The sequence below is a fragment of the Ornithorhynchus anatinus genome, chromosome X1 (assembly GCF_004115215.2).
Source record: "Ornithorhynchus anatinus isolate Pmale09 chromosome X1, mOrnAna1.pri.v4, whole genome shotgun sequence".
In the NCBI taxonomy this organism is placed as follows: Eukaryota; Metazoa; Chordata; class Mammalia; order Monotremata; family Ornithorhynchidae; genus Ornithorhynchus; species Ornithorhynchus anatinus.
The window spans coordinates 105,795,812-105,811,347 of NC_041749.1; the positions used below are offsets into that span (position 1 = coordinate 105,795,812).

Genomic DNA, 15,536 nt, shown 5'->3' on the forward strand with positions numbered 1-15,536 from the left:
TTACAGATGAAGTAACTGAGGCACAGAGAAGTTAAATGACTTGCCCAAGGCCACGCAGCAGACGAGTGACAGAGCCGAGTTTAGAACCCATGACCTTCTGACTTGTCAACGGCATTAGCAGCAGCGAGAGCATTTTCAGAACAGAAAAGGGGAATGCTTAAACAGTAGAATTTATTAAGTGCCTACTAATCAATCAGTGTTATTTAATAATAATTTTGGTATTTGTTAAGCACTTACTCTGTGCCAAGCACTATTCTAAGCGCCGGGTAGACACAAGGTAAACAGGTTGTCCCACGTGGGGCTCACAGTTTTGTGGGGTTTTTAAATCCCCATTTTACAGATGAGGTAACTGAGACACAGAGAAGTTAAGTGACTTACCCGAGGTCACACAGCAGACAAGTGGAGGAGCCGGGATTAGAACCCACGACCTCTGACTCCCAAGCCCGGGCTCTTTCCACTGAGCCATGCTGCCTCTCAAGTAAGTGCTATTTAATAATAATAATAATGTTGGTATTTGTTAAGCGCTTATTATGTGCAGAGCACTGTTCTAAGCGCTGGGGTAGATACAGGGTAATCAGGTTGTCCCACGTGAGGCTCACAGTCTTAATCCCCATTTTACAGATGAGGTAACTGAGGCACAGAGAAGTGAAGTGACTTGTCCACAGTCACACAGCTGTCAAGTGGCAGAGCTGGGTTTCGAATGTGCAGAGCACTGTACTAAGTGTTTGGGAGAAAACAATGCAACAGAGTTGGCAGACACATTCCCTGACCACAAGGAGCTTACAATCTAGAGGGAGATGCAGACATAACATAAATTTTTTAATTACAGATATGTGCATAAAGGCTGTGTGGCTGAGGGGTGAATGAAGGGTGATGCAGAAGGGAGTGTGAAAAGAGGAAACGAGGGCTTAGTCAGGGAAGGCCTCTTGGAAGAGATGTGTTTTTAATAATGCTTTAAAGGTGGGGAGAGTGATGGTCTGTCAGATATCCAGGGGGAGAGAATTCCAGGCCAGAAAGAGCACATGGGCGGGGGGTCAGCGGTGAGATAGGTGAGTTCTAGGTACAGTGAGTAGGTTGGCATTAGAGGAGAGAAGTGAATGGGCTGGGTTGTAGTAGAAAATCAGGGAAATCAGGGAAAATGTCCATGCAGTAGGAGGGGGAAAGGTGATTGAGTGCTTTAAAGCCGATGGTTGATGCAGAGGTGGACGGCCAACTACTGGAGGTGAGATGTGGACTGACTGTTTTTTTTAGAAAAGTGATCCAGGCAACAGAATGAAGTACGGACTGGAGTAAAGAGAGACAGGATGCAGGGAGGTCAGCGAGGAGGCTGACGGAGAGGCAGCCAAAGCAGGACAAGTGTTGGGTCAACTCAGTAGCGGTTTGGACGGAGAAGAGAGGGCTGATGTTTTTAAGGTAGAACCGACAGTATTGCATATCAGATTGAATGTGTGGATCGAATGAGCAAGATGAGCCTACTATCTGCAAAGCTCTTTACAGAATGCCGGGGGGAAAGAAAATACACAGTTGAGAATAAGACGCAGTCCTAACTACACGGCCAATCTTCAAAAGCAGAATCCCGAGCGGAAATCACTTCATTAGAAAGTGATTTCCGCTGGGCTGTTGTGTTCATTCATTCAATAGTATTTATTGAGCGCTTACTATGTGCAGAGCACTGTACTAAGCGCTTGGAATGAACAAGTCGGCAACAGATAGAGACAGTCCCTGCCGTTTAACGGGCTTACAGTCTAATCGGGGGAGATGGACAGACAAGAACAATGGCAATAAGTAGAGGGAAACAGCTTCACAGATGCAAAGGTTTCTCTATAATAAATAAGGTGGACGTTTAGTGAGGGGGAAGGAGCAGGAGGAGGAGGAGGATTCTTCTCTAAAGGAAATGACTTCTCAACCATTTCAGTGAAGTGCGGTAAGTAAAATGTCCATGCAGTTTAGAAGCCCAGCAATTTCTTCCTTTTCCCCACTGCCAGTTTAAGGGACAAATCGGTCTCTGCTGAGGTTTGTTGGATTGCCTTTCGTGCCTGGGTGGTTTCCCTCTCCTCTGGGTAAGGGAGGATTTCCAGTTCACTAAGAGAAATGCGTGCTAATTTCAGTTTTTCACCAGAACTGGTTGTTTCTGAAGCTAAACTCCAGGCTTTCCTATTCCCGGGAGCTAATGGAACTAGTTAGTTCTGTAATGCAGGAGTGACATTCTCCAAGACCCACGGTAAAGAAAAAATACACTATACCCTTTGAACCTTGGCAAACCATTCCTTCCCACTCTGCATCACGGTCTGTTTGGACAGACATGTTTTATTGGAAGAACGCTCCCTAATTTCCCAATGGGGCCCCACCCAAAACACCTAATGAAAACATAATGGGACTCTGTTATATTGTAATCTCCAAAGTGCTTAGTACAGTGCCCTGCACACAATAAGCTCTCAATAAATACAATTTATTGATTGATGCTTGAATCTGAGATTCATTATTGTTCAAGACAGGTATTATTTCAATGGGTATATAAAACTGGGAGGGTGGGTTTTTTTCTTTTGCCATTGTTTTAGGTTTTCCTGAAGTTCCAAGCCTCCCAGCTTTATATCAACCCGTCTCCAACCGTGTGTGTGTGCTGGAGGAGATGGGGGAGAGAAGGAGGCTAGACACCTAATAGGATAGGATAGCAAGGACCTTATTAAAGACATGAATATTAATGTTTGTCTCTCCCTCTAGACTGTAAGCTCGTTGCAGTCAGGGAATGTCTGTATACTGTTGTATTGTGCTCTCTCAACCACTTAGCTCAGTGCTCTGCACACAGTAAGCACTCAATAAATACAACTGACCTGAGCTGAATTATTTAGAGCCAGTTGTTCCTACCCCATAGTTGAGACAGATTTCCCGCTCCCTAGGGTAGATACAGAACAGAAGCTGACCGGTATCTCCTGTTCAGAAGCAGTGGAAAGCAGCGTGACCTAGTGGAAAGAGCCCAGGCCTGGGAGGCAGAGGACCTGGGTTCTGATCCCGGCTCTGTCACTTGCCTGCTATGTGATCTTGAGCAGTCGCTTCACTTCTCTGTGCCTCAGTGTGGGCAGGGAATGTGTCTGTTTATTGTCATGCTGTAGTTTCCCAAGCGCTTAGTACAGTAATAATAATAATAATGATAATAATAATAATGTTGGTATTTAAGCGCTTACTATGTGCAGAGCACTGTTCTAAGCCCTGGGGTAGATAGAGGGTAATCAGGTTGTCCCACGTGAGGCTCACGGTTAATCCCCATTTTACAGATGAGGTAACTGAGGCACAGAGAAATTAAGTGACCTGCCCACAGTCACACAGCTGACAAGTGGCAGAGCCGGGATGGCATTTGTTAAGCGCTTACTATGTGCCAAGCACTGTTCTAAGCCCTGGGGGGGTACAAGGTCATCACATGGGGCTCACAGTCTTAATCCCCATTTTACAGATGAGGCAACTGAGGCACAGAGAAGTTAATGGCTTGCCCAAGGTCAGACAGCTGATAAGTGGCAGAGGTGGGATTAGAACCCATGACCTCTGACTCCCAAGCCCGTGTTCTTTCCACTGAGCCACGCTGCTTCTCTGCACACAGTGAGTGATCAATAAATACCACTGCCTTGACTGACTCAGTTACCTCATCTCTAAAATGGGGTACATTTTACCCCAGTCACACGTAGACTGTGAGCATTTTGGACGGGGACTGTGCCTGACCTGATGATCTTCTATCTGCCCCAGCTCTTAGTACAGTTCTTGGCACATAGTAATCACTTCGTAAATACCAAAGTTCATTCGGAAAGAGTAAAGTATTCTGGGGTAGGGGGCAGCTAGACAGACCTACCACAGAGATCCTCATCAGAGCCATCGGAGCAGTCGGCGTGGCCATCACACTCAGGGTTCACTTTGATCACACACTGGCTGCTCTTGCAGGTAAACACGCTCCCCGGGCAGGCTCCTGGGGGGATGAAGGAAGGACACAATTACCATCTGAGGTCAGAGATTCCCAGGATTGATTTGCCCCCAAAACACTAGGCCCTTCCATCATCCAGAACCCCGGTGACCTACAACACCCCGCCCAGCTTCCCGATATCATTTATCTGTGGGCAGGAAATGTGTCTGCTTATCGTTGCACTGTACTCTCCCAAGCTCTTAGTACAGTGATCTGCACAAGGTAAGTGCTCAATAAATACGATTGAATGGATGAATGAATGCATTTATTTGCTGGGAGAACGAAGAACTGACATCGGTAACATATTTGAGACTTAGAGCCTTTCCCAGGTGCCAACTCCGAGGGGTTTCGGGCCCCCACAGCTCTTCAAAATGATCTCCCAACCTTGCTCACCCCAGGCCTCTGAGGAGACCCAAGAGCTTCTGAACAGCACTGATCTCACCTGTTCCGGACCACTGGATTCATAATGAGCAACACGTGTCCTAACTGGTAAGCGCCTCCAAGGCAGGAACCATGTTTTTACTTCTACGGCAGGTTCCCAAATTACCTAGTACAGTGCTCTGCTCCCGAGAGGCACTCAATAAGCAGTGAGGAGGATAGACGTCCTGAGATTCTCATCTTCCCTCCCAAATTTTCTCCTCCCAACTTTCCCCATCACCGCTCACAACACGCTATCCTCCCCATCTCACAAGCCCGCAGTTGTGGCGTTATCCTTGACTCCTCTCTCTTTCAACCCACATATTCAGCCGCCAAATCACGTCGATTCTGTCTTCACGGCTCCAGAATCCACCCCTTCCTCTCCTTCCGAACTGCCGCCACCCTGTTCCAAACACTTGGACTACTCACCTCCTTGCTGACCTTCCTCCCTCCGTCTCTCCTCTCTCCAGTCCACACTCTGCTGCCCAGATAATTTCTTGAAAACATGTTTTGTGCCTGTCACCTTTCTCCTCAAAATTGTTCAATGTTTGTCCATTCTTCTCTGCCTCGGGCAGAAACTTCTAATCGCTGGCTTTAAGGGCCTCAATCAGCTCTCTCCCCAGTATTTATCCTGGCGCCTCTCTTACATCACCCCAGCCCACACACTTCGCGCCTCTCGAGCCGAACTACTCACTGTGCCTCCTTCTCGTCACTTGCTGTCATCTTCTTGCTCACGCCCTTCCTCTTGCCTGGAACTCTCTCCCCCATCAGATCTGGCCGACCAAAGCTCTTCCCATCTTTAAAGTCCTCCTAAAATCCCATCTCTTCCAGGAGGCCTTCCTTGATTTCTCTCTCATTCCCCAATTCTGTTTCCTACCATTCCAGTACTTCGGTGTCACCTAAGCACTCACGTACTCACCCCCACCCCCCTGTAGCAAATAGGCACATATCTTTAAACTATGTTGCTTCTCCCTGTGGGTACATGGTAAACTTCTTGAAGGCAGGGAACCTGTCTACTGGTAGCATGGCTCAGAGGCAGCTTGGCTCGGTGCAAAGAGCACGGTCTTAGGAGTCGTGGGTTCTAATCCCGGTTCCGCCACTTGTCAACTGTGTGACTCTGGGCAAGTCACTTCTCTCTGCCTCAGTTCCCTCATCTGCAAATGGGGATTAAGACGGTGGGACAACCTGATTACCTTGGGTTCCCCCCAGCGCTTAGAACAGTGCATGGCACATAGTAAGTGCTTAACAAATACCATGATTATTATTACTGTACTCCTTCAGATGCTTAGTACGGTGCTCTGCATATAGTAAACACTCAATAAATACCATTGATTGATATGTCTTTCTTTCCTGCTAGATTGTAAGCACCTTGAGGACAGGTATCATGTCTACTTACTCTATTATGCTCTCCCAAGTAATTAATACAGCACTCTGCGCAGTTAGCACTCCATATGTGATTGATAGATGTAGGCTGTTCAGACTGAGGATGAATTTGTGTGGGTGTCTGTCTGTCTTGGGTAAGCAGATTGCCCTTTGTTTCAGAAGACAATGTTCACATTTGCCAGCTAATAGCACCCAGCACAGCCCCTGTTAACTCCCAAACCAGAGCACTGGGGGCAGGGGGAAGGGTGTGCCTGGAGCCATGGAGAAGCAGGATCAAGTAGGAGCTGGGTGGGGTGCGTCAGGAGCTGATAGTCCAATCACCTCCTGGAGATGGTCAGGGAGGCCAATCTATCACCCTCTGGAGAAAGGTCCAGGACTGTTTTTTTTCCCCAGGTGGAGACAACAGGCAGTTGAATCCACTGAGGCTTGTGCTGTATTCAGAGACTACACAGCTGTGAGAGAGCCTTCCTCGGGACACGGGGACTCTGGAGGAGACAAAGGGCATTTTGGGGATAAAACTGGGGTGTATGAGAGAGAATCAATCAATAGTATTTACTGAGCACTTACACTGTACTAAACATGAGAGAGAGAATGTATACCGTGTCCTCAAGGACCTTACAGTTTAGTGGGAAAGGCAGTGAGCGTGGCTTAGTGGATAGAGCACTGCCCTGGGAGTCAGACATGTGGCGGAGTCAGGATTAGAACCCAGGTCGTTCTGTGAGACCTTGGGCAAGTCGCTTCCCTTCTCTGTGCCTCAGTTACCTCCCCTGTAAAAAATGGGGATTAAGAGTGTGAGCCCAATGTGGGTTAGGGCCGGTGTCCAACCTGATTAACTTGTATCTACCCAAGCGCTTAGAACAGTGCTTGGCACACAGTAAGCACTTTATTATTATTATTTGGGGTGAGCCCACAACTAGCTGCCTTACTAATGTTGGTATTTGTTAAGCGCTTACTATGTGCAAAGCACTGTTCTAAGCGCTGGGGGGGATACAAGGTGATCAGGTTGTCCCACCTGGGGCTCACAATCTTCATCCCCATTTTACAGATGAGGGAACTGAGGCCCAGAGAAGTGAAGTGACCTGCCCAAAGTCACACAGCTGACCAGCGGCAGAGCCGGGATGAGAACCCACGACCTCTGACTCCCAAGCCCAGACCTCTTTCCACTGAGCCACGCTGCTTCTCTAGTGACTGTGATCCCGCAAACAACAACAGGGAAGAGACTCGCGAAGGCACTGACGGGCTCTACTTGAGGACAGATGGTTGTCAGCCTGTGGGGGCTGAACATGGAGGGAGGCATGGCCTTGTATCCCTGCTCTACCCAGAAACGGGCCTGGACCAACACCTGCCACCTAGGGCCCCAGCTGTGACGTCTAAGGCAGACAGAAGGCGGTGGGTCGGTTTGAATCAAGAGGAAGCAGCACCGGAGCATGCAGATTCAAGAATTTAGGAAGCACGCAGAGGAGAAGCAGGAAGGAAGCAGAAGCACGAGGAGAGGGCAGCACTCGAAAGCAGCAGAAGGTAGCAGCACTTGGAAGCAGTGAGGAAGCAGCGTCTGGGGGAAGCTGCATAGGGAGGAGGCTTGCAGCATCAGCGGTCCGTGTCGCCAGGAACTTCTCCCAACCTTCTGCCGTGGGATGGGCAGAAGGGCTCCTCTGACCAGCAGACTGGGGTCCAGGTGGAGTGGAGTGAGTGAATGACAGTGGGTATGTGTCACTCCCTTGCACGTTAGTAAGGCTAAGTAAAAAACTTTCCACTTTACCTTGGTGGTCAGTGGTGTGGTCTGACTCCACTACATGGCCCTGAGGTCTAGGAAAGTCCTGGTTGGTCAAAGCTGGGGGCTTGTGACATTATAATAATAAATTGCAGGTAGGGTAAGCAACAGAGTTTAAGGATATGTACATAAACAGGGGGTAGGGGATGAACACCCAAGTGCTTAGGTGACAAGGAAGTGATGAAATGGTAGACGCGAGGGAAACGGTGGAATAATGAGAGATTAATCAGGGAAAGCCTCCCGGAAGAAATGTGATTTCAGAATTTGAGCTTCCTGTCATTTGGGAGCTTCCTGAAACACAGGTCCTTACTTGACAGCAAATAAATCTTTCTCCACCACAATGCTACCCTAGAGCTTAAAACAGTGCTTGACACTTAGTAAGCGCTTAACAAATACCACAATTATTATCTACAACTGCCTAATGAATTCAAGCATTGAAGGCCAAATACCACATTACTGCTGATGTCCATTGCTCCCTCCCTCCCTGCAGAACAAGGAGCCCTTCTCTTGTACCAGGAATTCCAGTAAGCCTTGGAATTCCCTCCGCTTATCTGGGAGGGGAATTGGGCAGTGTTCAAGGACAAGCTCAAGCTGGCTCCGGGGCAGAAGACACATTCCTGAATCAAGGGAACATACCTGACTTAAAAGCGATTTCAGCAAAAGACACCTCCTTGGACCCTGTAATGACAAAAAAGGAGAAGTCCACAAGTGAGAGGTCTGAGAGATTCTTAGACTATACAAATACAAAGAGGATGCTACCCTCCTCAGTCAAAAGGCCCCTTAAGTTCCTTTCATAAGGGGCAGTCATCAGAAGCCCTCTAAAGAGCCTCAGGCTACCTTGGGTGTGACCTTGTCAGAATCAATCAATGGTTGATTGCGCGCTTACTGTGTGCAGAGCACTGGACTAAGCGCTTGGGAGAGTACAACACAACAGACTTGGTAGACACGTCAGAAGAACATACTCACTCCCTGCCACTGGCCAAAGCCCTGGAAATCTCTGCCGCTGACAGCTGTCCATCAGGTATCAGACTGTAATCTAACCAAGGGCAGGGACAGTGTCTTTTACTTCTATTGGATGTTTCTAAGCCCCTAGTGCTCTGCATGTGGCAGGTGTCCAGAAAAGGCTGCTGTTGAGGAAATAAGCCATTTTTAGCCATTTCCTTTTTCTTTATTATTAATAATAATGTCGATAGTACTTGTTAAGTGCTTACTCTGTGTCAGGCACTGGTCTAAGCGCTGGGATAGATAGATACAAGCTAATCGGGTTGGACACAGTTCACGTCCCACATGGGGGGGTCCCAGTCTTAATCCCCATATTACAGATAACTGAGCCCAGAGAAGTTAAGTGACTTGCCCCAAGTCACACAGCAGGCAAGTGGTGGAGCTGGGATTAGAACCCTGGTCCTTTGGGCTCCCAGGCCTGTGCTCTAGCCAATAGGCTATGCTGCTTCTCCTCCCACCCTCCTCCTGCCCCCTGTCTTCACTCTCTGTCATCTTTTATACTTGTGTCTCATTCCCACAGCTTTGTGGAGATTCCACCCATCCTGCCCCAGAACCCCCCAAGCCTACCCTGCCCTGGCTTTGCTTTCATTTTGAGGGTCCGGCCTACTTAGCCCCAGGCCCTGTTGCACTCATTCCTGTGTTTGCCATCCCAGGACTCCAAAACTCCAGAGCGGAGAGGACGGGACCAATGTGGCTGGCACAGAGACAGCCGCCACTCCTCTCCACCCCACCCTCCCACTATCATCCTCGTGACTTTGGGGCGCTGGGACGATGAGGACTGGAACGGGATCAGGACGGCGGGGGCCAACACAGGGTTTGCTTTAGGGAAACGGTGGAGGTGGGCAAAGGTGTGCGGAGGTCTCCCGCAAAGTTACCAGACTGGGGACACAAGTTTAAAGGACGGTGGGAGGAAGGCAGGACAAATCAAGAAGAAAAAATGGCTTACCCGATCAACGGCTGGCAGCGACAAGGAGATTTCTGGGACTTTTGCTAGCGATGGCTTGTGAGTATGTCCCTCTGACATGTAAGCCCTTGGGTCATCTGGGGAGCTGTTCAGTGACTGGAATAAAATTCCACTAGTGATTTCTTTTTTTTTTATCCCCCCCCCAGTGATAGGCGGTTAGTTGCTTCTGGTTTCTTTCCCCACAGCCCCCTGCCCCATGGCTGTTAAGGTTGCTGGCTCAGGTGCCTTTCCACTGGAGGCTCACCCCCGGGGCCGAGATCCGCTGAGCCAGCAATAACAGGGCTCACCCATCAGTGCAGCCGAGGAGATGGAACCATAGGTGGCTACGGGGATGCTCTGCTCCTGGAACCTCAAGGCCAAACCTTGCTGAAGAATCTCCTCCTCTAGTCTTGAGTTCAGGGACCACGGGGTCTGGGACAGGAAACGCAGGCGGAAATGGACAAGGACGCTCGAGTTCCCATCCCTAAGATGGGAGAGACAAGCAGTGCAAGTAGACCCAGGGAGGGGTAAGCTTTTCCTGCCCAAGCAGCTCTGGGCTCCTTCAGACTGCTTTAAGTAGCCTCGCCCCTAGATGGGGGAAAGGGCTACCATTAAAGGGAACTGGGGGCGGGAGGGACAGCAGGACTGTGAGGGGCATAAAACTCACCTGTAACTCAGCACGGTGCAGCCCACACAACTTGCTTCCAACTTGGTCCTCTGGAAACTGCTCACGAACTGCAAGAGGAGATACAGTTTGAAACAGTGACGATGGCAGCAGCTTTCCTGCCTGATAATAATAATAATAATAATGAGGATGGTGTTTGTTAAGCGCTTACTATGTGCCAAGCACTGTTCTAAGTGCTAGGGTAGATACGAGGTAATCCGCTTGTCCCACGTGGGGTTCACAGTCTTAATCCCCATTTACAGATGAGGGAACCGAGGCACAGAGAAGTCGAGCGACTTGCCCGAAGTCACACAGCTGACAAGTGGCGGAGCTGGGATTAGAACCCAAGACCTCTGACTCCCAAGCCCGGGCTCTTGCCACTAAGCCGTGCTGCTTCTCACTGCTGATCATTTTTCGGCCACTCAAGCAATTTGCAGGAAGACTGCTAGGGAGATTTATCACCAGGGGTAAAAGTTTTCTTAAAAAAAATCATTTTACTGGCTCAGTGAGCAGGCATTCCCTGGAGAGGATAGGAAGGGGGCAACAGCAAGCCAAAGGGCATGGGCCAGGAGTAAGGGCCAGGTGCCACACTCCCTCTCTAGCCCGGTCCTACGTTAGGTGGGGTGCTGCCGTTGAAAGGCCCGGAGCAGCAGCACACTGCAGTCTGCTCCTCCCACTGCAGAAGTGAAATTATTTTTTCTACCAGAACGGCTGCTTCACCAGAACCAATTTCTGGCCCATTCTGGTTTACTTTAACACCCATTCTCATTCTCTCTCTTTCTTCCACTCTCTTTTTCCCTCCCTCTCCCTTTCTCTCCTCCCCCCCCCCCCCATTTCCCATTCCCCCTCCTCTCAAGGACAAACAGACCACGGAGTGGTGGTGGGGAGCAATTTAGCTTGGAAAATCAGACATTCTGCTCTTTAAATTTCAATTGGAGAGATAAAGAAATCCCACAGATCTAGGACTAAACCAAGTATCGGGAATCCCTGACACGTTTCAGCAGGCGGCATGCTTTACCTTTCAGGATTGCCTGTGTCATCTTAATCCCTTGTTCAGGTCTGGTTAGACAAGAGCGGGAAGCAAAACACTGGCAAGGGAGCCATCCTAACCAAGGCTCTGGGGTTTTGTTTAATTCTAGGAGCCAAGGTCTGGGAGAAAGCATTTGACTTCTAAGCAAGTCTGTGCTTGCCCTCTTCCCCAGTAGCCATCCCGGGAACGGAACATTCCCTTGCTTTTTGCCTGGTCTGTGCTCTAACCTTCAGTGGTTAAAAATAAGTTGTTCAAAAATATCTTAAAAATGACTTCACTCTCTGAAGAGAAAGGGCTTAGAAAAAAATCACATGGAAGTGGTTGGAGTCTACACTGCTAATCAATGGATCAGTGGTGCTTACTGAGCGTGATTGTGTGCAGAGCACCGTACTAAGCTCTTGGGAGAGTACAATACAATAGAGTCGGTAGGCATGTTCCCTGCCCACAACGAGCTCACAGTCTAGATACAAAAGTCAGATTATTTTGGAAGGTGCCAGGCTGTCCTACTTATTTGACCCGCTTGCAGCTTGTCTACACTGAGTGGGCCCGAGTAGGGGATTAAGACAGCAGACTTACATCACTTTCGCATTGAAAAAGTGAATTTCTTCAGAGTCAAAACTCTATACTATTTTCTCCTGTTTCCTACCCAGCACAATGACATTCCTGAACTGTAAATTCACTGAGGGCAGGGACATGTCTTTTACTTCTGTTGTATACTCCTTAGCACCCAATAAGCGTCCAGTAGAGCGCTCTGCACCCACAAGGCACCCAGTAAATAGCACTGACAATGACAAATGAAATCAGACTCACATGAGCTCAATAGCCAATTTTTAACCCCAGGTGTACTCTCACATTTTGTCCAAGTGCCTTCGGGGAAAACAAGCTTTAACTCCTTCATTTTAAACATGTCAAGGGAGGCAATTAAAGTCAAATATGGCTTGATGAAAACAGTTTGTCCAATCAACTAGAGCTTTTCATCTAATTTTCTTCCAGTTGGAGAGGTGGTTTTTAAAAATAAATCTTGGGTAGCCCCTCTCTAGGGATGAGCTCCCAGATCATGCTCCCAGATCATCCCAGACCATCCATCTGAGCCTCTTTCTCCAACAGAATAGCCTCTGGCCTTCAGAGCTCCTCAGACTGGATGCCATTTGGAGGTGCAGTTCCCTCTGCAGTTTAGTCAGCTCTCTAATCCAGTCCAAACCATTGGGTCTTCCTCAATTCAGGTTGGAGAGGGCAGGATCTTACCAGCAACTCCAGAGCAGGTGTCAATGCTCTGAAATAGTCGGAGGTCTCCTTCTGTAAACTGCTCTCATACTGAATCCCTCTCAGTTCGGCCATATGTTCAAAATTGAGGTCCTGGGAAGAAAGGAAAGCTGCGGACAGAGAGACCAGGGCTTCGTGAGATTGGTCTGACCCGTGGGACTTACTGCTTCACTAGAGGCCCAGAACACTGGGTCCATACGGTGGGGGGCTGGTGGTTGATTTTAAAGTCAGTTAGCAGTAAGAAAAGCATCGTGTTGCATCCCTCACAAAAACAAACAAAAAAACACAAAGACCACTCACAAATCTAGCCTCCACACCCACTTTCCCTCTCTCTCAGACTTCGAACTTCATGGGGGACAGGGACTGGGCCCAAGCTCATTATCTTGTATCTATTCCGGTGCTTAGCACAGTACTTGGAGAATAATACACCTTTAAGAAATACCATCAGGACGATTCAATCAGTCAATATTTATTGAGCACTTACTGTGTGCGGAGCCCTGCACTAAGCGCTTGGAAGAGTACAATAAAACTAAGTCGGGAGACACATTCCCTGCCCACAGCAAGCTTTACTACAATAGGGATTTTCCCAGTTTCTCTGTAGCATTCACCGATAAGGAATACTCTCTACTCATCTTTCCTGTTGCCTTCTGTCACTCTCCATCCTTACCCCACCCCCCTTCATGCTGAGGCTTTAGGCTGCCTAGCTCCCATCCCTAGGCACCAATCCCTTAAACTCGTTGTGGGCAGGGAATGTGTCTGTTTATTGTTGTACTGTGCTCTCCCAAGCGCTTAGTACAGTGCTCTGCACACAGTAAGCGCTCAATAAATATGATTGAATGAATGAATGAACCCCATCCCCTGCTCTGAATTCCCAGCCTGCCCACTCCCTCTTCCTGGAGTTGTAGATGGAGCCGTAGAAACTGGGAGTCCTTGATATGACTGGTAGATGAAGGACTGGTCCTGGGGGTTCCTGAACTTCCCCTCTCAATTGGGAGATCAAGATTCTATTGTCAGATAATAATAATCACTGTAATATGTATTAAGTGCTTACCATGTGTCAAGCACTGCACTAAGCGCTGGGATAGATACAAGTTAATCAGTCCCTGTGTCTTATGGAACATGCAGTCTAACAGGGAGGGAAAACTTTAATTCCCATTTTACAGATGAGGGAGAGAGAAGTTAAGGGACTTGGTCAAGGTCACACAGCAGTCAAGCGGTGGAGCCGGGATTAGAACCTGGATCCTCTGACTCTCAAGCCTGTGCTCTTTCTACTCAGCCTGTTTCTTGATCGGACATTCGAAGGGTCTTCAGCCACTATGGGGTCCCCAGTTAATTAGGGATACGGTCATAGCCTCTGTTCCCCCTTTCTTCTCCCCTACATTTAAACTCTATTGACATTTACTAACAGATTGCCCTCCATCCGCAGAGCTCCACAAGCTCATTACAGCAGACAATTCATGCATTCTCCCAACTCTCTGGTAGTTGGTGAGGGCAGGGATACCTGAGAGGAGACATGACTGAGTTTACAGAGTCATGAAGCAGATCGACAGAGCAATCGTAGAACTGTTCCCCACATCCCACGGCACCAGGGCAAAGGGACAGCTATTGAAGCTGTAATGGGGCAAGTTCAAAACACACAAAAGGAAACACTTCTTCACCTAGCAACGGGCTCGGCACATAGACTTCATTACTAACATGAAGCTGGTCGGGCAGACGACATCAACAGGTTCACGAAAACGCTGGGTACATTTGTGGGTAATAGATCGATCCATGATGGATTGATTATTAGAGGGAAAGTTAGGGATGTAGAGATGAAAGTCAAGGAAACCAACAACCCTAATGGCTCCTCCAAGCATTCTTTGGTGGTCACTGTCAGGAGTCTAAAGACTGTATGTAGAGGTGGACGGGTGTTACCTTGCAGGTCATTTTTTGGGTTATGACCTAAAGGGAATGGTTACTTCTTTGTGATGGTACCTAACCCCTCCTCCCCAAATTTGCCACAGGTTGGGTGAATCTGCCATTGTGTTCAAGATGCTATTCTTTAACCGGAGGTCTCGGTGCTTGACTTCACCGCCTCCCAGCAATTGGACAGTTCTGTAGTCATTGCAGCAGGGGATCATCAATACCTGCATACTTTCCTTACTTTAAAACAGTGACATTTTCCCTGCACTCATCCCTAAATTTTGCCCGATAAAAACAAAGGCTGGAGGCAGATTCCATCCTATGCCTACACTTTGGGCCCCACTGCTATCTTCTTGGTTTCAGTAGACAAGGCTCTATCGACATCGGGGCCCAAGACCCACTTACCCAGAAAGAGGAGTCCTATGGAAACCAAAGCCATGCCACTGGCCGTCACAATAGCCACTGTTTTCTTACAGCAGGTGTGGTTGGCACCTAGTTGTCCCTTTCCTATGGCAGGCGCAGGCTTTAAGCCGACCTCTTCTGGCTCCATGCTTCTCGGACCACGGCTGCGGTGACCTCGACCCTAGAATAGTGAGGAGAAGGGTGAGTCAGCAAGACCAACTGGGTAGGTAAATCAGTCAATCAATCAACTGTATTTATTGAGCACTTATGTGCAGAGCACTGTACTAAGCACTTGGGAAAGTACAGTATAACAGAGTTGGTAGACATGTTCCCTGCCCATAACTAGCTTATAGTCTGGAGGGGGAGAAAGACATTAATGGAAATAGATTAGAGATATGTACATAATTACTGTGGGGCTGAGGGAGGGGTGAATAAAAGGTCCAAATGCAAGGGCGATGCAGAAGGGAGTGGGAGAAGAGGAAATGAGGGCTTAGTTGGCAAAGGCCTCCTGGGGGAGATGTGCTTTTAATAAGGGGCAGGTTGTGGGCGAGAGGTCGGCAGCGAGATAGATGAGATCGAGGTACAGTGACTAGGTTGCCATTACAGGAGCAAAGTGTACAGGCTGGGTTGTGATAGGAAACCAGAGAGGTAAGATATGGGGGGGGGAGGGCAAGGTGATTGAGTGCTGTAAAGCCGATGGTAAGGCAGTACGGTTTGACGTGGAGGTGGATGGGCAACCACTGGAGGTTCTTGAGGAGTGGGGAAATATGGACTTAATGGTTTTGTAGAAAAATGATCCGGGCTGCAGAGTGA

At 48.5% G+C, this 15,536-nt stretch overlaps 1 protein-coding gene across 1 annotated transcript in view; it reads right to left on the bottom strand.

The window, feature by feature from the left end:
* The window catches only part of TMPRSS9 (transmembrane serine protease 9), a 44,579-nt gene extending 29,746 nt beyond the window's left edge, over positions 1-14,833 (bottom strand). The window contains exons 1-6 of the mRNA XM_029052131.2: positions 14,727-14,833; positions 12,402-12,529; positions 10,130-10,197; positions 9,771-9,946; positions 8,154-8,195; positions 3,839-3,952 (exon numbers count right to left, since the gene is read on the bottom strand). Of these exons, the coding sequence (XP_028907964.1) occupies positions 3,839-3,952; positions 8,154-8,195; positions 9,771-9,946; positions 10,130-10,197; positions 12,402-12,529; positions 14,727-14,760 (562 nt within the window). The 5' untranslated portion in view covers positions 14,761-14,833. The remainder of the gene's footprint in view (positions 1-3,838; positions 3,953-8,153; positions 8,196-9,770; positions 9,947-10,129; positions 10,198-12,401; positions 12,530-14,726) is intronic.
* Between the last annotated feature and the right edge of the window lie 703 nt (positions 14,834-15,536).